This window comes from Leptonotus elevatus, chromosome 9, assembly GCF_054856555.1.
Source record: "Leptonotus elevatus isolate MCC_2025b chromosome 9, RoL_Lele_1.0, whole genome shotgun sequence".
NCBI lineage: Eukaryota > Metazoa > Chordata > Actinopteri > Syngnathiformes > Syngnathidae > Leptonotus > Leptonotus elevatus.
The window spans coordinates 11738070-11758689 of NC_141247.1; the positions used below are offsets into that span (position 1 = coordinate 11738070).

The 20620-nt window shown below is 40.6% G+C and overlaps 1 protein-coding gene across 2 annotated transcripts; it reads right to left on the reverse strand.

Annotated features, from left to right (window-relative positions):
* Positions 1 to 1089: 1089 nt before the first annotated feature.
* f8 (coagulation factor VIII, procoagulant component) lies at positions 1090 to 20436 on the reverse strand. Of its 2 annotated transcripts, none has more exons than XM_086084736.1 (27): positions 20198 to 20436; positions 19846 to 19946; positions 18629 to 18751; positions 17354 to 17566; positions 14141 to 14320; positions 13957 to 14054; positions 13766 to 13886; positions 13453 to 13690; positions 13218 to 13380; positions 13032 to 13119; positions 11510 to 11727; positions 11171 to 11312; positions 10874 to 11083; positions 9926 to 10737; positions 9701 to 9843; positions 8532 to 8697; positions 8202 to 8441; positions 7664 to 7898; positions 7389 to 7571; positions 7123 to 7239; positions 4944 to 5015; positions 4688 to 4773; positions 4419 to 4574; positions 4089 to 4233; positions 3496 to 3638; positions 1673 to 1855; positions 1090 to 1545 (listed from the first exon to the last, which is right to left on the reverse strand). In XM_086084736.1, exons 1-27 carry the CDS (start codon positions 20350 to 20352, stop codon positions 1390 to 1392), a joined length of 4887 nt encoding a protein of 1628 aa, XP_085940862.1. In that variant the 5' UTR covers positions 20353 to 20436; the 3' UTR covers positions 1090 to 1389. The 2 variants fall into 2 exon arrangements, with proteins under 2 accessions (XP_085940862.1, XP_085940863.1); XM_086084737.1 differs by having other exon boundaries at positions 9701 to 9839; positions 9925 to 10737.
* Between the last annotated feature and the right edge of the window lie 184 nt (positions 20437 to 20620).

Consider the following 20620-nt stretch of genomic DNA (forward strand, 5'->3'; position numbering starts at 1 on the left):
TAAACAAGCCGATCATGTTTTCGTTCTCCATACTGCTTGTTGTCATGGAACAATGTGGGAGCACAGTTGGCTTATTTTGTGCCCCAGGACAGCCTGCCGGAGCAGGATAAGACAAACTAACAGTTAAGGAACACGGAGGACAAGTCAAGTGAATCAAGAGCACAGATAATGTGCGAGCTAAAACAAACCAGGGAGAACGTTCCTGGCATGGGAGTATTGAACATGAATAGTACACGGGAAAAACTGAAATCTTAAGATATTTCCTACATTTAACTTAAATTTGCTTATTTTGCTTTGACAAGTTATTTTTTTACTTAAAATGAAATTGTCAGACAAGATAATTGTGCTTATTTAAAGATACTTATTACTTATTTTATTTGATCAAGCTGTCTTGTCATTGAGTGTTACAGCCAGTTTTAAGTACTATGAGGCTTAAAATCAGCATTTTCCACATTTTAAGATGACAACTAACCAACATCAAAGGCCCTGAACTGGGGTTTCATAAGTTGATTTTTATTTTATTTTAAGATTTTACATAGTCTAGTAATAAGATCAATTGAAAACATACAAGTATGAAAACAATGGGGCAAAAGTGCAATATAACTAATGTGGTTGGTTTTGTTATATTTACTAAGCTAATTTTTCCTTTTTCTAGTAACAGCTCAGTGGTCTAGTGGTTGAATGCCTACCCTCAGATTTGGAGGTTGTGGGTTCAATCCCTGGCTAGGCCATGACAAAGACAATAAAAATGGGTCCTGTTAAGTTATTCAAGCAAAAATATTTTTTTAATGTATTTTAAAATTACAGCTTGAAAAAAGTCAACATTACTTGTTTTTAGTTTAAGAACAATATTTTCAAGACCACTGTGGTTGATATGGGCATAGTATTTTATTTTTCAAAATATTACAGGTAAATTTAAGTAAAAATTTATTTTCTTTTGGCTGATAATTTGCTTATTTGAAGTAATAATTTTCTCATTTTACTCTTATTTTTTTCTTAAATTTTCTACTGTCCTTTTTGCAGTGTATCCTCTCAATATGGTACAATTAAGGTCAATGTGTGTGTAAGTATGCAAAGATGAGCACAAGATTCATTATTTATATGAAATTTTACCAAAGCAGACATACATGGATATACATCCATCCATACTTTTCAAGTCCATACTTTACCAACAACATATAACAACCATTCAAACAGTATACATCCATCACTGTGTTAAATATTTACACAAGCTTACATTCTGAAGATGTCGGCATGTCTAAAGGCACTTTTAACTTTTTCAAAGTGACAACTTCTCTCTCCATTACCGCATTACTTTTCAAACAGGAAGAACAGATCCAATAACCATATAGTCTAAGCGCAGTTAATGAGCAACTTTGTAACTGTTTGTTAGATGTCCTGCTGTGTGTCGCAGCCCAGCACCTCCAGGCGCAGAGCAACATCGTTGATCCAGCCGCGAGGGTGGATGCGCAAGAAACGGCCGAAAAGAGCCGGCTCAAAAACAGTGAGGGCCTCCTCGTCTGGGGCGCTGTTACCTGTGAAGATCTAAAGAGGAACGGAGACGTTTGCTTACTGGTGACTTCTTGACAGTCTGATGAGATCCAATACAGGCAAATATAGCAAAAAAAAAAACATCCTTTCCAAACACAATTAATCAACTGTGTACCAGTACCATTTCCCTTTGCGAGTTCTTCTCCAACACGCTGTTCCACGAGAATCCATTCAGACTGACAGTCACCGAGAATTCTGTGATCATCATCTGTTTGGTGAAAGACGTCGCACCCTGGGTGATGACACCTGTGATGCGCTTGACTGAGTTCAGGTCCACTTGAAGCCACTCGTGAGGATTGTTGTCCTGGCAAAGACAGTATTAAAATAAGGAAAGGTTGCTTTCTAAAGGGAAGGAGTGGTTGCTTGGCCGCAGGAGCAAAAAGATGGAAAGACTCTAGGGTCACGTCATAGCAAATCACCCAGTGGGTTTAACCAAGCAGATTTGGATTTTAATGAAACTTAAGTGTACTTGTTGATTGTGATGGCACGACGCTAAATCTCAAATTTGAGGTACATCGGAATTTGGGACTTAGGTCTAATTTAGTTATGGTGAATTTGGGCAAAAAAAGGGGCGTTTTCCTTTGAACCCTTGTATTTCAGGACAGGTATTGTTAGAAAATCAACATCTACAATCATTTAGAAGATTGGTGTATATTTGAGCAACTTGACCTTTTGTCCTAGAAATTGACATTGAGGATCGCATGAAATTACAATTTTTTTCACGTGAAATAAAATCACAACTTCTCTAAAAAAAAAAAAAAAAGTCTCACTGATGTAATTTTTGGGTTTAGCAGCAATAAGGACCAATAATTTGACCTTGTGGATCCCATGATCTTAATAAAAATGTTTCATGGCATGTAATCGTCCACTTCTCTGTTCTCTAAAACAGAGATGTCTTTTTTTTGTTTATCAGCAATATTTATTGAATGTTAAATATTTATTAAAAAATTCACTGAAAGTGTGCGGGTGTGGATACCCCTTATGATTGATAAAGAAAAAAAAATACATCTTAAGACTTTTTTTTTATGTAGAGCAGGGGTTCTTAACCACGGTCCTTAAGTACCCCTATTCAGCCTGTTTTCCATGTCTCCCACACGCAACACAGGTGTTTCAAATGATCAGCTAATCAGCAAGCTCTGCATGAAGCCTGATAAGAGAGATGGAAAACAGGCTGGATAGGGGTACTCGAGGACCAGGGCTGAGTAAAATGTTATCAAGGTCATGTGATCCACAAGGTCAAAAGGTCAAGTTGCTAATTATGCACCTATCTTCTAAATGACTGTAGATGTTGATGTGGAATCCTTGTTGAATTCTCTTTACAATACCTGTTTTGTGAAGATGGGCCCAGCAGTTCCTTAAATATAAGGGTTCAAAGGACAGAAAATATCAACAACAACAAAAACTGCTTCCATTGACCTAAAATTGGAGATTCAGTCTTGTGCCATCACCAATCAAAATTAAATTAAAATCAAAATCTGCACTCAAGAGGAGAAGTGGTGGTGGATTTAACGGCAATCTGAAGATCACTGGCAACAACTAACGAGCTAACATTCTGGTGTTTGTAATAGTTGGCCAGCAGTGCTCGAGTTCTCGCCAAGGATCACAAACTTGGCGTGTGACCTTTATTAACAAGTGCAGCACAAGTCACGCCACAGTGTCGCATTGTGTGATGATGATAAGAGGGCGAGGGCATGCGCGGATGTTATGCAGCACAAATTGATAAAAGATGTTTTGAATTTGTGGTATGCCCCTGACAGGGGGGTGTAAGATGGGTAACTTACATATCGAGTGCTAATTTGTATTTGTTTAATAATAAAAGTTAACAGTAAAAAGACAAAGTGGCAATATCACACGGAAAACATAAGAAAGCTGTGATGTTATACTAAAATTAATCTTTTATTGTCCATTCACATGTGAACAGGTCTAATGCAAAGGTGTGTGCACCTTGGGCCTCCAGGCATTGGTCCTGCCTCCTTGATGGAGGCGGGCGAGGGTGGGGCTCCAGTCACGCAGCAACGTTGAGTAATGTGAGGACGCGGTAATGTTGTAAAGCAGTCCACTCCTCAGGCCGAGTGGATGTGAGCAACCTGCGCGCACACACACACAAACACATGGTCACATGCACACGGGCATCGGTCCCTTCCTGATAGCTACAGTATAGTGGTGCCTTGAAATACTAGCAGGAGTCAATCCTCAAACATAATTCACCTGGATTAATCCCGATCCATCCATCCATCCATCCATCCATCCATCCATCCATCCATCCATCCATCCATCCATCCATCCATCAATCCATCCATCAATCCATCCATCAATCCATCCATCAATCCATCCATCAATCAATCCATCAATCCATCAATCCATCAATCCATCAATCCATCCATCCATCCATCCATCCATCCATCCATCCATCCATCCATCCATCCATCCATCCATCCATCCATCCATCCATCCATCCATCCATCCATCCATCCATCCATCCATCCATCCATCCATCCATCCAAGGCACCCCGAGAGATTGCAAAATTGAGGCTCACTGTTGAGATCGCAGCCCAGCAGCTCCAGTCGCAGCGCAGGCCTCCGCACAAAGCTATCGGGGTGAATCCTGATGTAGCGAGCAACAAACGGAGGCAAGAACTGGTTATGCTTCACTTTGGAACTGTCCACGTTCCCGTGAAATTTCTGAAAGGGAGTCACAAAAATGTCGGTGTGATTTTTTTCGATTAGGCAACAAACTTGTTTGGAAGGCAGATCAGGTGAAAACCAGGTTGACATTGGCAAAAAAAGCAGCTGCATTCATATTAGCCTTATTTCTGGAAAATGAAAAGAGATGGAAGAAAAACAAATAGGTGGAAATGATGACACACATTGGGCCGACTCGTGTAGTTCCCTTGGTAGGTGGTCCACGTCTCCTGGTCCAGGCTGTAGGAAACGCCAAATAACGAGACGTAGTTCTCCCTCAGACTTGCCCTCACTCCCTGCGTCTCAATGCCGTGCAGCAGAGTCGGCTTCAGCAGGTCCACCTGATCAGTCATAATGAATAAAGGCAACGTTATGGACAATGATATCGCGGAACATAACGCAGGATAAAGCCAATATGTAATATAATCGCATGGGGAATATCTGCATGTTGAACCTGTATCCAGGAGAATTTGGTTGTCCCCATCCAAGCATTGATGTAACCAGACTGATGCAACCTCGCCAGTTGGGGCTCCCAACTATCTGGACACGCATGTGCAAACATAGCATCAAATGTAACAGACTTGTGCTAATGTGTTCGTATCTAATGTATGCCTAATAATAATAAATGGCAATAAGAAGTATGACATATAAATTCACTTTTTTAAATTTATTTCAACATTTTGAATTTTTTTGGGGGGTAAATGTTTTACCTATGTGATCTGAAGCAGTGATCTGCGGATCCTGGATGGTTCTGGATTCCATTCCCAGAGGTAAAGCACATTCTACATTAAGATAATAAAAATCAGGCAACATGATAATTCAAGTTTTATTACACAATACACATAATGCACAGACACTCACTATCCAAAACGTAGGTACTGTATGAAGTTCATCGAATGACATCCGTTATGAGTAAGTTTGCAATTCTGATTGTTGCTGCCTGTTACTGCATCATACTGAGTTTAGATAATCTTATACAAATATTAGGATCAGTAATGGATGTGAAGATACATTTTCTTCAAACATGACCTATTATTTGTGATCAATAAGCATTTCAGAATAGCAACGTTTCCACCTTCTTAAAATAATCTTATAATAAAATAATCTCCCCCCCAGATTTTCCAGGTAACAAACAATTTAAAAAAAAATAATTTGCATCATTTGATTTAAGACCAAAAAATATATATTTTTCAAGTATTTTAAGAGGGTGACAATAAATATAATTAACGTTTTGAGTCAAAATGAATAATGGCTCGAATATTTTGGCAAAGTTTATATCACCAACACTCAGGCTTGGGGAGTAACGGAATACATGTACCTACCGCCGTTACGTAATGAGATTGCAATTTTTTAAAACTGTATTCCATTACAGTTATAGGAAAAAACATGTAATCAATTTACAGGTACATTTATTAAAAATGGGGATTACTTCGAGGGTTTACAATTTCTACGATGAGAGAGAGTGCGAAAGAGGGCGAGAGAGAGAGAGAATGACAGAGCGAGAGAGAGCGTGCACGCCCGTGCGAGTGGGACCGTTGTTTCATGTCGGGGAGGTGAGAACGAACGAACTGACTAGTCGTGAACGAACGAACTGACTAGTGTCCTCCACACGCGGGCAGTTTGAAAAAGCTTCACGGACGGGAGCAGGAAATGGCGACCGGTGTTCACTGGAACTTACTCGGAGTGAAAGTTTGAGCTGAGAGTCCAGCGGCATGCTACGTGCTGTAGCTTCTTGCTAGCTAGCCCGCTAGCCTACAACCATAATGTGAGTTACACCTTCCAAACAAAACTTCCTCTCACTATTTGTCACGCATGTCACGCATGTCTCTGTCTCTCTGTCTCTCTGTCTCTCTCTCTCTCTCTCTCTCTCTCTCTCTATCTATCGTTAACATTGTTAACATTTTGACTGTTTTACTTTATATTTTAACTGTTTTGAATTTAGTTATAACTGTGTAGATGTAGGTGTAATTCTGTTAACTTAATATAGCTCGATGAATAATGTTTTTGATTGTTTTCTTATCTTTCCCTCTTGACTGGAAAAGAGAAAATTAATATGTTTCTTTTTATTATCTAAGGAAGTAGAGTTTTGAGAACGTTCTGTTCGGTCAATGAAAGTCCAAGGACGAGCTGGGATACTGCTGTCGAAGTCTAATCTGATTTTTGCACCTACGGGAACTTGATGAGGGAGGGGAGAGGCGATTTCCTGTGAACACTGTTTTTCAATAAATGTGCCGTGTGCTCGAGTTAGGGACACACATTTGGGACGGATCACTGCTTGGGTGACTTCAATTGTGTTATTAGAAATTTCTGAATAAACCTTGCAAGGAACCTCTTCACCAGAATCTCAATTTGGATTTATTGGAACACATAAAAGAGTACAAAAATACTGTGTACTTTATCACTATCTATCTATCTATCTATCTATCTATCTATCTATCTATCTATCTATCTATCTATCTATCTATCTATCTATCTATCTATCTATCTATCTATCTATCTATCTATCTATCTATCAAACTATGAGGTGTGGTTGCTTTCAGTGACAGTTCGAAAACAGCATATGGCCTTCAAACAATCACTCAATCAATCAATAGCCTACATGCTTTTTAATTACACAATGATTTTTGCTATTTGCAGGCTGCCCTATCGCAAATAGCAGGGGCACATTGTATAGAATATATATTGTGATATTTATTTTTATTTTGTCTTCATGAGCATACTCAATATTGGAGTAATCCAAAAGTAATCCAGTTACATTACTTTAATATTATGGTACTTGGATTATGTTACGAACTACATTTTTTAGCAGGTAACTTGTAACTGTAATGGATTTTAAAAGTAACCCTCCCCACCCTGCCAACAGTCCAACTATGGTTTGAAATCTCCCACCTGGATCATAGACCAACAGTTTAGCTCTCATTCCAGCCAGCTGGTAGTCTCCGACAGTGCACTCAACCAGCCATGTGCCAACTGTGGACGGGATCATCTCCACAGTGCCGAATACACCTATAGCGAGCACATGCACATCCTCTTAGACAGGTAGAACAGAAACAAACAATAATATAACAAAGTAAACACACATTTAGCATCAAGGTATCGGTAAGCACATCTTCTTTTTCGTGTACGGATCTGTTTGTGTGTCTGTGCGTATTTACCAGGGAACAGGTTGTAGATGCCCATGCGGTGCTCCTCCCCATTGTGCAGGGTGAAAGGCAAACCATGGAAGTGCACAGCGTGGTACTCTCCATCACTCCCCACATTTAACAGGTGCCACCTGACTCGCTGCCGCTGTGCCACCAACAGACCAGGAAGTGTCTCTGCCACATAGCCATTTATGGCTATGGACAGAAAATATTCAAGTAGTGTTAAAGATAAATGTAAAAAAATCGGAAATAGTCAGTTACAGTTACACCACAACACCTCTCCACACCTGCAAACCGATTACTGATGTGGTACCAGGGGTCATCCGGATTGACCTGGCAGGGAGGGACACAATGCTTCTTAAGGTTCTCCTCCAGATACCAGCTTTTGGTCTCGTCAAATGTGTGGAAGAGAAGACTGAAATCCTGGATCATTGGTGCGATTCCTGAGTTCTTATCTGGCGACAGAGTCCCTGCCTTACACACGAGCAGTGGGCCAATCAGACCTGAGTGAAGGTCCCGCTCCTGGCACATAAACACACAAATATATGGAAATTTAACAATTCAACACAATCAAATCCTCTAGTTGCGGTAATATGGTATCCCGCGGTCTAAAAATAGCAATGGAGTCATTTTCACCACCGTCATAAAAAAAAAAAAAAACTGCAGCCCATAATTATCGAACATGATATTTGTGACGATATTACCCCGGTGTAATGAGACGGCCAAACTACATATTCACTGCCATTACATGAGGAACTACTTGATTTCCCTCTGAAAGTTTCAAATCGTGAACAAAACAATCACATGAACCATATCTATGCAGACCTTGTCCACAGTGGAGTAGTACGCTCCAGCCTTGCATCCAAATTCCGCATCGGTGGGACCTTGCTTCTTTGTGATTCTCCAGTTATACGTGCGCGCCTCTCCAGGTGGGACAGGCTCTCCTGGGACCCCAACTGGCAGCGATGAGGAATAGCTCTGTGCAATGCCACCCCCGCGAGTACGATCATAAACTCCCTGAAGGTGAAATGAGTAGGGCCTGGATGCCTTGTTCTTGAATATGACCTTGAATAGGACGGAGTATGTGAACAAAGGTCACCACTACCAAACATGATACTTCAGTTGATTTATGTTCATTAACTATATTCCACTTACAGTAAGGAGCTCGTTAATTTCTGCTTTGATGAAAGGTCCCATGATTCCCAGGTGTTCGTGAAGCTCTCCTCTGTAGGCAGGCTCTAGAAAGTCTTTGTCAAGGTAGGCCTTAAACACCACCTTCCTGTATTCGGGCAAGAACTTCCTCATTCCACGATGCTTTTCTCTGGAGGAAAGGAAGTAAACTGGTTCATTCTAACATTACTAAAAAAACACACACACACACATTTCAATTAAATTCAGGAGAATGCTTCAGTTTCAAGTAGTGATGGGAAAAATAAGTTTCATGAAGCTTCATGAAGCACTTGCAATATTTTTGACTCTCTCGACTAGATGGTGCGCTGGGTTTAAAGATAAAGGCTAGTGCAATGGAAATTCATTAAAGTTGCACTGCATCTTTAAACCAAGAGTGTCATCCAGAGGAGTTAAAAATAAAGTACTTCATGACGTTTCTTCAAAAATCACCTCACAGTGTGTCAGAATACATTTAATTTAGGGCCTAAGGCAAAACTGAGCAAGAACAGAAAAAATATTACTGAAAGAATGGTTAATTGGTAAAATAATGAGCAAGTGCATAGAAAAGCAGGAAAAAACATACTGTAGTAGTGATGTGAAAATGAAGCTTCATGAAGCACTTATATATATTTTTACTCCTTTAGATGGTGCTCTTGGTTTTAAGGATGCAATGGAAATGTATTAAGTTGACAGTGCATCTTTAAACCAAGAAAAATAAAATCTACTGGAGTCAAAAAATATCACAAGTGCTTCATGAAGCTTCATTTGTCCATCATACCATATACCAGGGTTCACCAATTCCTGTCCTCGAGGTCCGGAGTCCTGCAGGTTTTAGATGTTTCCGCCTACCAACACACCTGATACTAAAGATCAGGATCGTTGTCAGGCATGCTGTTGAGCTGATTATATGAATCAGGCGTGCTAGTGGGCGGTATCATCTCAAACCTGCAGGAACCTTGCAATAAACAAATTCACAACCCAAAAGTGGTATAAAGCACCTCAAAACATTCCACAACATTGTTGATTTGAACCAGAGGAACCTTATGGGAAGGAAGGAAGGAAGGAAGTGCAATGGCTTTTTTAAAAAGTTTTAAAATGTGTTGATCATGCAGTTCACAGAAAGGTGATTTTATATGACATTTACGACTACCTACCCGGGTTTGATAAAATGAGGGTCTTTTCTGATGCCATAATCCCATGTGATCTCCTCTGCAGCAATGTAGTAGTGGCGGTAGATTGTTTTTCTGGAGCGCAAGTCAATTTTGGCTGAGGTATTGACATCAGACATGTTGTTGTCCTACGATAACAATAATGTACGATTAAGTGTTTGGTCATGTAATTAAGTGGACACTCCACATTCCCCTGAAAGGCAACATTACCTCTTGGCTGTAGTCGTCATAATCCAACTGGTTGATTTTTGTTGTGTTTTTTGCAGCGGTAGAATTAAAGTCCCCCCGCAGAGAATCCACTGCGAGTTCCTCAGACTCACTCTTAATGTGGCTTTCCCTGAATTGTTGATCCATTTCCAGTGAATTACTTTCAGATAAAAGATTGTCCCTCAGGCTTGAATTTGAGTCCGGTAAGATCTCGTTGCTGTCTTCCCTCGTCACATTCATTTTAAGCGGCATCCCACTCCTTTGGTTAGGGTCCATCTCAACAATGTCTGTTCTATTTTCTTTGGTCTCTCCTCCTAGCTGCCATTTGAATTCATCATCTTCAGTCTCTGCAGAGCTGAAGTCTTCATGAGTCTGGTTTCCCTTTGCCTGTCTTCTCTGTCTGCCACTACTTTCGTGTTCAGTCTCATTCAAATCCACTATCCATTCTCCGTTCCTCTCTAATTCGTTCAAGACCTCCAGTGGGATTCCTCCCTCAGGTACACCACTTGCATCTCCTCCCTCCGATGACACAACAGGCATACTCTTCATTTGACAGATTTGATCTCCTTTCACAATCCACTCCGTATCGCCATCTGTGTGATTGTGACTGCCTGTAAAGTTCTTGCACACCCAAATCATCGTCGCGTTCTGAGGTCTCCCGCTCTTTGGCATGACGTTCACGCAGTCGGAGATATCATCGATGTCCTCGTCTCGGTCTACCATCGTGTCTCCGTAGTCACACGGACAAACGCTGTAACGAATGGACATCCCCCGACTCTTAAGGCTGCCGTCGAAGGCACTGATCTCCCACTCACCTGCGAGAAGAGGCAGGAAGTCAGGACAAAGGCATCAATAATCGAGTCACAATAGACCATGATTCAGGAAGAATAATCTGCCAGAAACAGATATGACAAGTGTCTAATGTTGATTTTAGTGGTTGAGCGCGATTACCTGTCAGGTCCATTTCCATGGCAATGGTCATGCTAGTCATGGGAAAGAGGGTGAGGACAGACTGATGCAGGCCATTATACTGAAAAGGGTTCCCAGTGAAGTAGACAGACAAGAAGTCACTCTGGGTGCCCACGTTGGCCACATGCCAGAAGGTGACATCAGTCTGACACATCAAAAATTGGGGCCTACTGAACATGATGCCATTTATGCCTGGAAGATGGAGATAACACATGCATTTTTTTTCTTCTTCCAATTCTGCCTCAGCAGAGTTGAAATCAGAGTGCAGGGCAAACTCACTGTAGATGACATTGGAGTTGTAGAGTTCAGGATTTGTGGTTTCGGAGGAGTTCTGGCGTTTGTTAATGTTTTCATCCACATACCAACTTCTGTTTTCATCAAAGACGGCAAACATAACAGTCCAGGATTTATCAGGAGCCAACTGCAATGGTAGATTAGATATTAAAAACATTGATTTCATTAAAACGGCAGACTTGAGGTTGGTATCACACACATGGACAAAATTGCTTTGTTACAGAAACCCCCACAAAATAACTAGAATCTGTCAAGATTTGTCATTTCTGAAAGGTGCCAACGATGTTGTCCACGGTGTGTATGAGGAAGAAGAGAACATCTCACCAGGCGTCCTCGGGTGTCCATGGCTTTGGACTTGCAGATGAGCAAGGTGCCCACCAGCCCTGAGGCCAGGTCCCTCTCTGGGGACACGGTGCTCTGATACAGCTGTGACAGACATTGGGGGTCCTCCTCTAAAGGTCCGTCATCGTTGGTTAGCTCCCAGACATACACAAAGGTCCCATTGGGGGGCACCTCCATTGAGCGCAAGTCATTGTCTGCAACTTTGACGTGTTTACGTTAGATGGAAGCTTGAAACTAACACGAGTAGCAAACTGTGAATAATAAAGTAGCAAGAGGCAAAAAACGCTGGCTTTTTGTGGACTGCCTACAGCAGTGGTTTTTGTTGGGAGTACTGAACCCCACCAGTTTTTTATGCACATTCACCAAACCCTTCTTTATTGACAAATAAACTGTGATTTTTTTCAAATTCAAGACATAGGCATGGGGTTTACTACTGGTGAACGAAATGAACAGGGAGAGTAGCCTTTCACTGAATCTTTAGTTTTGCTCGACGGCTAGTTGTGCTGGACTAGAATTGCTCAACTTGGCATTACAAACCATGAAGTGAGGATGCTGACTCCTGTCCCTCAACACAAATCTGAGCACTTTAAAACGACTACTGCTGTTTGTACTGCTGTGTACTGCAAAACAGCAGAGGCCCCAGAATTGAACCCTGCGGAACACCATACGTTCCATTATACATGTGAATTTATATTGCAAATATTTGTCTGACCACTTTCTTTTATTGCTCGACATACAGTAATTTTACTTTAACTGACAATTTATTTATTTGTTTATTTAACTTTTTGTTGGATAACGATGAGTAGAAGAGCATGCAGTCGGGAGAAATAGTCTTAAAGGCGTATTCAAGGATTTTCTGTCGCAGCGTCTTCCGGGTGGATCGTCTTAACGATTAATTCTCGATCCCGTCAACCAATATGCCGTGACGACGTCGTGTGTGCTTCTACTTTTCGAGAAGATCCTTGAATACACCTTTAATAACTCATTAACTGCCATTGACGGTTATAGACGTCAAATATTCATTTAAACAATTTCTATTAGTTAAATTTTTTTTATTTTTTGTTAACAAGAGTATGAAAACTTCGATTTTTTTACTGTACATTTAGAACAGATATAAAAATTTTGATTAATCATGAGTGAGTCATACAATTAATTACAACAAAAAAAATCGCCCTTAATTGTTATTTATCGCATAACTTCAATAGTTAACTCACGATTATTCATCAATTTTATATCTGTTCTAAATGTACAACAAAAAATTGTTTTCTAGGTTTTCATACTGTTGTTAACAAAAGTGGAAAAAATGTTAAACTAACAGAAATAGTTCAAATGAATTTTTGACGTCAATAGCCGTCAATGGCAGTGAATGAGTTCAATTTAAATGCCATCTTTTTGTGATGTGCAAAAATGAGAATTTGAAATTGTATTCAACCATGAATGTGACCTATAATAACCCATGGAGTGGAGGACAAAAACAACAGATGACTGTTGCAAAGTGTCTTACCATTTGTGGATGACAGCAGTGGATAGATTTTGGTGAGGTCATTGGGGTAGATATTAAAAGGACGACTGGCCAGGTTTTTGAATGTAATCTGGAGGAAGAATTCAAGATGATTATTAAATATGTGAAATCTAATTGAGCAAGTACAGAAAAGAATCCTTTCTGACTACTGATGCTCGTCTGACTCACGTGGAACCGATCACTGACTTTTCCTTTCAGCTGCGGGCCCGTCAGCGTCCTGTCCGTGTTTTTCCTCCGAGTGAAAGATCTGTCCGTGTAAGCCACGTAAGCAACCTTTTTATACTTGTAGTCGTGATGAGGGGCCTCAGGTGCGCCTCGGGATTCCGGCTCACTCATGTTTGAAAGAGTAATGTTTGAATTTAATTCAACTTCCTGAGACCTTTCTGCAACTTTCCTTCCCCACCTGTCTGAGGCGGCGAGATGAGGAGCGTAGTCCCACGTGATCTCCTCGGCAGCGATGTAATGTTTCCAGATTTTGGACAGCTGCCCCCTGCTGGATCTCCCTTGCGCTCGTGGCCTCATGGGCTGTAAACTGATGGTGTTGAAGTAGTCCTCCCCGTAATCATCGTAGTCGTCTTGTTTGACATTGCGGAGGTCGGGCCCGGGGCAGCTCTCCACCTTGAACATGGCTCGCATGCCGTCTGGGCACGGACATCAGCGAAATCACTTCCGGCTCATATGATGGCGTGACATTCATGGGAACGGGCGTGTCTTACCCAGACGGTGTGTGTGTATCTGGCAGCTGATGAGGAATTGGCCTACATTGCCAGGCTTCATTTCTGCAGTGACAAAGGTCATCGGGGTCAACTCCATGGTCACTTTGCGATGTTTCATCACCTGGAAACAGCGTGACATAAAAATCAAGGTAATGTCGCAGCACGAGTGAAACATTTAATAAACGCATCACCTTCAGAGTGTGATCCTGAAATTGGATGGAGTGTATTTCTGGGGCAGTGCCGATACCGATCATATGCCAAAAGACACGTTTTTGGCACATTGTCAAACCTGCACACGGAAAACACCAACGACGACATTTGGTCAGCAACAATAGCAGCAGGACGCCGTCATTTCAATTCAATGCAGGTGCCCACCTGGCAACGTGGAGTTGATGTAGCCATTGATGGTGTGATATTCTTTCCTGCCGCTCCTCTGAATGTTCTCTCTGCTCCTCCTGTCTCCCGGTTGGCCATACCAGCTCTTGCTCTCATCAAAGACTGCAAAGAGCAGCACGAACGCAGTGTTCCTCCTCTGGTTGTCCTTAATGAATGCACCTGGAGGAACACGAAAAAACAAACGTGATGGGAAGAATTGTGTGCTGCATGCCTAATCCATTGTCATTCGTGGAGTTTCTGGTTTAAAAAAAAAAAAAACCTCAAAAATGGCAAATTAACTCTTTGACTGCCAGACGTTTTCAGAAAAGGGATGCCGTCAGTGCCAGCCGATTTAAGCATTTTGACTGATTTTCAAGGTCCACAGAAAATGTTCTGTTTGGACTATGGAAACACACGTACTACCAAATGAAAGATTGGACTTTCATCTTTCATCAGAAAAAAGTTTGTTTCTACCTTATTCCGTTCTTTAGTAATCAACAATAGAAAATGGTTAGTTTCATCCGATTTCGCTTGTTTTGGACCCAAATACGGAGAAATCAAGCTTTTAGTGAAACGATATTATTTCATGCACTCTAGTGAATTTTACACTTCTTTTTGTCCATGAATGATGCCACAAACACCTAAATAGTGCTTTACTTCTATAAAACACTACCACCAAGAATGAAAAAGTGTTTTTTGATAGCAAAATACATTTATTTACATTCAACAGTGTAACAATTTGACAACAATTTGGCAAACTATTTACAAATGTGTGCAACTGTGGTGCTATTTACAAATATGTGGATGTTTCAACGACAGTTTTTCTTTTTGTAACACTCTCCTGCGTGCAAGGAGACGCAACAGCATTTGCACAACAGATTGCCTCTTCGCGTGCTCCACTTTCTTGCAGGCCGTTTTTTCCGGGGAATAGCAAGTATATACTGCAGTGTGTGTTGCCATCAAGTCTAATATCAGGATCATGCTACGGTTACGTTACGGTGGTGTTACGTCTGGCTTCCTCATGTCCTTCAGTTCCTATACCGGGTGGTAGATGTTCTGATCCATCTTATCCACTCCATTCATGGTGGCATCGTAGTCCAGAAACAGTGTCTTCTCCGTGATCAGACTGTACCCGCTCCTCCGATGAATATGCATTGGACTCGGGGTACTCTTCATTGTCCGACAAAATGTCCGCATGTGCAGCTCCGGCGTTAGCAGAGCTAGCCGGTGACGCGTCCAACTGTGGCGTCCAACTGTGGCGTCAACCTCGGGATTCACCATCATCATCAATGTGCATTGGTCGATGCTTTTCGACAACTCTCCATCGCCCGATCGAATGTCCGATCGTGTAGAAGTACCCGGTCGGTTATTGTGCGCGTTTTCCGGCGTTAGCAGCGCTAGCCGCGCTTAGCCGGTGAGGCTTACTACGTGATCATAACGGTCACGTCAAGGCTTCCAACTTTGGCGTCAAGCTCGGAGTCATCATCATCGTCGACATCAATGCGCTTTTTAGTATTGATCGATGCTTTCCGTCTTTGAAAAAAATGCTCAAGCGTGAGCTGCTTGCAACCGGTCGCCATTGTGGCTTCATCAGCCATTGTCTCCTCAACACTCTAGCTCCGCCTCACGTCTTCTACTGACGCCCACGGTGGGCGGCCCATCCAACTTTGTGCAAAGAGAGTCATCGCTGCCATCTAGGGGCCAAAACGAGTCATTATACTAACCAGATCTGCTTGATACTTTCAGCACAGCTGCCCAAGGCTTTCTTCCACCCGTTTCCAAAAAAAAACAAAAAAACATAGTGAACGTCTTTTAACGTCCTCGGCGCCCTTCCGTAGGTTTTTACTAAACGTTTTATAACGTTTATGGCGGTCAAAGAGTTAAGATCATTCATATTTCGATTTAAAAATTATTTTACGTACAGTATACTGTACGCTGATTTAAAAAAAATGGGCTATTGACATTTACAGAGTAAATGTTGATAATTCATGTTTGCACTAATAAATTCAACAGTTACATCCTGTATGCATGTGGATAATTTAAGGTGTAACATCTCATAATAGCGGGAAAAATCTTATGGCTTTTTTACACAATATTTATAGCTACATACTTGTAACTAATAAATAACATGTGCGTAACGCAATCATCCAATATGGAGTGGAAACCGCAAAGCTTTTTGACCGATCCGTGTCTTGCTTGCTCATTTCTCGCCATTTATTAATACAATTCTTCATAGTTGTTATCTTTGATTTTATTTTATTTTTTATTTTTTGCTCCATCGCTTTGATTTTGAAGTAAGCTGGGAAAAAAACAAGAAATGTCTGGAGTTTTGATTTCGTGACAAGTTGTGGATTATGAAGGAATGATTGGGGAATGAAGCCAAAGGGCTCATCAATAACAAATCTTCAATATCATTTCATATTATGTACATAAAGCAGGGTTGCACAAAATTCTGATTTCATTTCAATTCAATGTATGAATTTGAATTTGAAGTTTAATTGAGTCCACCCCACAGGATGTTGAATTTTAATTGCAGGAAAGAGAATTGAATTCAGTGCAATTTGGAGAAATTCTTTTTTCTTTTTTTTTCTGGAGAACTCAGTATTGTTCATTTGGTAATTTTACCGATTTGACATGTCATCATCATTGCTCTCTTTTATATATATATATATATATATATATATTTTTTTTTAAATTAATTTTTATTTTGTATGTGAATTTGGAGAAATTCATTCTCATCTACATCAGTGAAAATGGCAATTTTAATGTATATTTTTCTTACAAATGAGAGTACAGAGACTAACATTAAGTATACATTTCCCTAATGTTGGAAAGCTTAGCAATACATTAATTTAAAAAATAATGAATGAAATTACATTTTTGTAGTTAGGAGCGGGATGACCATCGAAAATTACGTGAGTTTACAGAACGGCCAGTCAGTGGCAAGATGAGTTTTTAATTAAAGGTGCTATGTACATGGAAAAAGAGTGACGTTATCAAATTCATGATAGACAAAATATGATTTTTTTTTACTGTTGAAAATCACAAAATTAGAAAAGTATTTTAATTTTGCATCATGATTTTTTTTTTTTATTGCATGGAATTTCAGTTCTGCTTCCTGCAATTTGAATGTGAATTGCAAAATTGGAAGTGGTCATTGGAATAAATACAGTATGTTATTATTTCGTACTGACAGGAAAACAATGCACTGACTTGACTTGCAGATGAGCAGGGCACCAATAAGTCCAGAGTTGACATCGCGGACCGGTTCCACTTGGGACGAATAGGAATAGGTAAGACACTCGGGGTCATCGATTGTGGGTCCGTCGGCGGCGCTGATGTCCCACACGTACTTGTGGTATTTCCCGGGAGAGACGGCGTCGTCCTCCTTCTCCTTGCCTGCTGTGGAGTCATCATAGCCAGCTCCTGGTCAGGAAAAGGGGGGGGGGGGCATAACCAAACATGAGAAACCAAAACAATCTTACAATCTTGCTGGAGGTGGTTTACACAACATTTCAGTTAATGATAAAGTCCATTGTGGGATGTCATCCTGTGGCAGGAAGACATGAGCTGATTTCAGGAAATGACACATGCCACTGTGCTCACAGGAGGCTATCAACCTTCTGGCTATGAGGGAATCACGAGTTAACTCATGTTCGGATATTGGACATGATCTTTTGGCCCGTGCATGCAGCTAATAAATCTGTACATGGATGATTTTTGAGAAATGAGGCAGTGACGTTGAGTGTGTGCTACCACTGCTAATTCCTTATTATTGCACCAAATGAAGTGCTTTGTTTGTGGTTTGGCTTCTTTTTTTTTTCACTTCACTTGCTTATCTTCTTTAACTCATTCACTACCATTGACGGCTATAGACGTCAAAAATTCATTTGAACTATTTTTTATTAGTTTGACTTTTTTTTCCACTTTTGTTAACAAGAGTATGAAAACCTAGAATTGTTTTATTGTACATTTAGAACAGATATAACATTTGTGATTAATCGTGAGTTAACTAGTGAAGTCATGCGATTAATTACGAATAAAAATGTTAATCGCCTGACGCCCGTAATTTTTTAATAATCTTTTCTCTTTGTTTTTAATTGCGTCAGGCGATTAATTTTTTTATTGTAATTAATTGCATGAATTTTTTTTTAAACTAATATAAGAAATAGTTCAAAGGAATTTTTGACGTCTATAGCCGTCAATGGCAGTGAATGACTTAATACACATTGCATTAACTGTCCAGTACTTAAGTCACTTAATGAGTCCTCTGAAATGCAATACACTATTTATTTTTTCTCATTTGCATTGTGATAGCTTTTTACGTAACACAACTGATTATGAGCCAACAAAGATTAGCCTGGTTTAGGAAGGACACGGTCCTAATGCTGCATGATGACACGTTGCTATCAAGTACCAAGAAGTACAGCGTGCAGTTCTTATTCATAGGACACGCGCAGATGCTTCGTTGCCAGTCGAGTTCAGTACCTTCAGACTGCTTCCAGTATGTTATTCCCACTGGGCTGATACTGTAAGGCTGCGAGGCCAGATTTTTGAAGTGAACGACCACCCTTTCAAGGGGCTGAGTCACGATCACCGGACCTTGAATACCTGCACGCATGAAACACAACAAGAACACTCAGAGACCCTAGTTGAGGTTTAGGTTAATATTTAAATAATATATGTGCGATCCCATGCAAAGCAGTTTGTGTGGGTTAAAGGCAACGCAAAGCAACATGATCCCGCATACGCACAAGAAATTGCAACTTCATCTGATGAGTGCACGTGGAAAAGGGTACAAAGACAATTATAACAACTTAAAAATAAACGTTTCCATGTTGTCAGTAAGCTTCATCCGTTTTAATAAGAACACGGCACAACTGACATTGTATTAACAGTTTGACAACGCAAATACATTTGCATACTTTTTTTTTTTTAACTAATAAAAAAACGATACATGAATCGCCTTTTGAAGCAGGACTTTCTGGATCTTGATTTCTGCACTGGTGAAAGTGGAGCGCCTTACAAGCGTGGATCTGCAATTAATGACTTGGTAATTGAGATTGAAAGGCTCTCGACCAAAGTTTCTCAAACTTTTATTGTGCCGAGCCAATTATTTCATACTTGGAAAATACACAGCGATGCTCATCTCAACGTACATTCAAATTAACTTTTGGACCAAATAAGTGAAACTGGATAATTAATCCCGTATGGCATTGGGGGAATTATAATTTATTTTTGACATGTTTGTTTAGTGATGGGCTGTGAGATTTTCCATCTATAAAATGAATGCCTTGCTCAATAAAGGTTGGAAGACACTGCTGTAAACAAACCCCAGATTGATTAATTATCTGTTTGTTTTGTTTTATTGATTTTTTCCTCTTTCGGACACATTATTACTGGTTACATCGATCGCATAATATAATTTGCAACATTGACATCCGAAAGAAGGGCTGACGGGTAGAAGCCATGACTTATTAGTAACCCGTCTCCCATTGATTCTTACTATACGCATCAGTCATATACATTGATTATGATAGTCATTGATTCATAGCGTTGTCAAACCCAGACTTAAGTCTGCGCACTCCTCGCTCAGTTCATCTCGAGTAATGTCTGAGTGTAACAGATGCGATCAGTGCATCTTCTAGTATTTCAGTATATTTGCATTGTTTTTAAAAATCTACGATTGCCTGGCTGTCACTGACCTGTCCAAGGTGGTCTCGGCTTGGGGACAGTGTACGTGGCGTCTGTGTACTCCCTGTAAACTGCCTTGATGTATTTCTGAGGGGTTCCTTTGGACAACCACCTAAAAAGCAAAGTAAATCGGAGCGTGCGATGACAATGCTGGATCCTACGAAAGAGGATTAATTAGGGCCAGTGAAGAGACTTTTTTTTTTTGTGGCAGTATTCTCACTTTAAAGTCAGAATTCTGAGAATGAAGTAAAAATCCTGCCAAACTTTTTTTTTCTCTCTTCACTGGCCCTAATCCTCGTCAGTATCCAACTTTTAAGACATTATATAAACTTTTTTTTTTTTTTAACAAAAAAAAACCATCACCTTTGATCAGACGTTGCGTCACCATCTCCCACACTCACATAGTCCCAGCCGATTTCCACAGCAGCAATGAAATGCTCCCTCACAGTAATGCTCTTTACCGGGCAGACAGCGCACAGCAGCAGCAGCAGCAGCAAATGCAAAAGTGACACTCCCATCGTCAATGTGTGCACCTGTGTGCGCCACAAAGGACCTGGCTCAAAGAAACTGTGTGCGCTTGCTTCACTTAAATGTGAGTTAATATGTCAAAGTCAGTGGGTGGGAGGATTGCGTGTTTTGTGCGTGCGTGGGGGGTGTGAGAGAGGGGGATGACAAATGTATCCTCTGGTGGGTGTCACTTTCACTTCCAAGTTCAACAATGCTTGTTGTCACAGCTGAGGCATAATACTTTTTTGTTGTATATATTTATTAGCACTTTTTTTAATG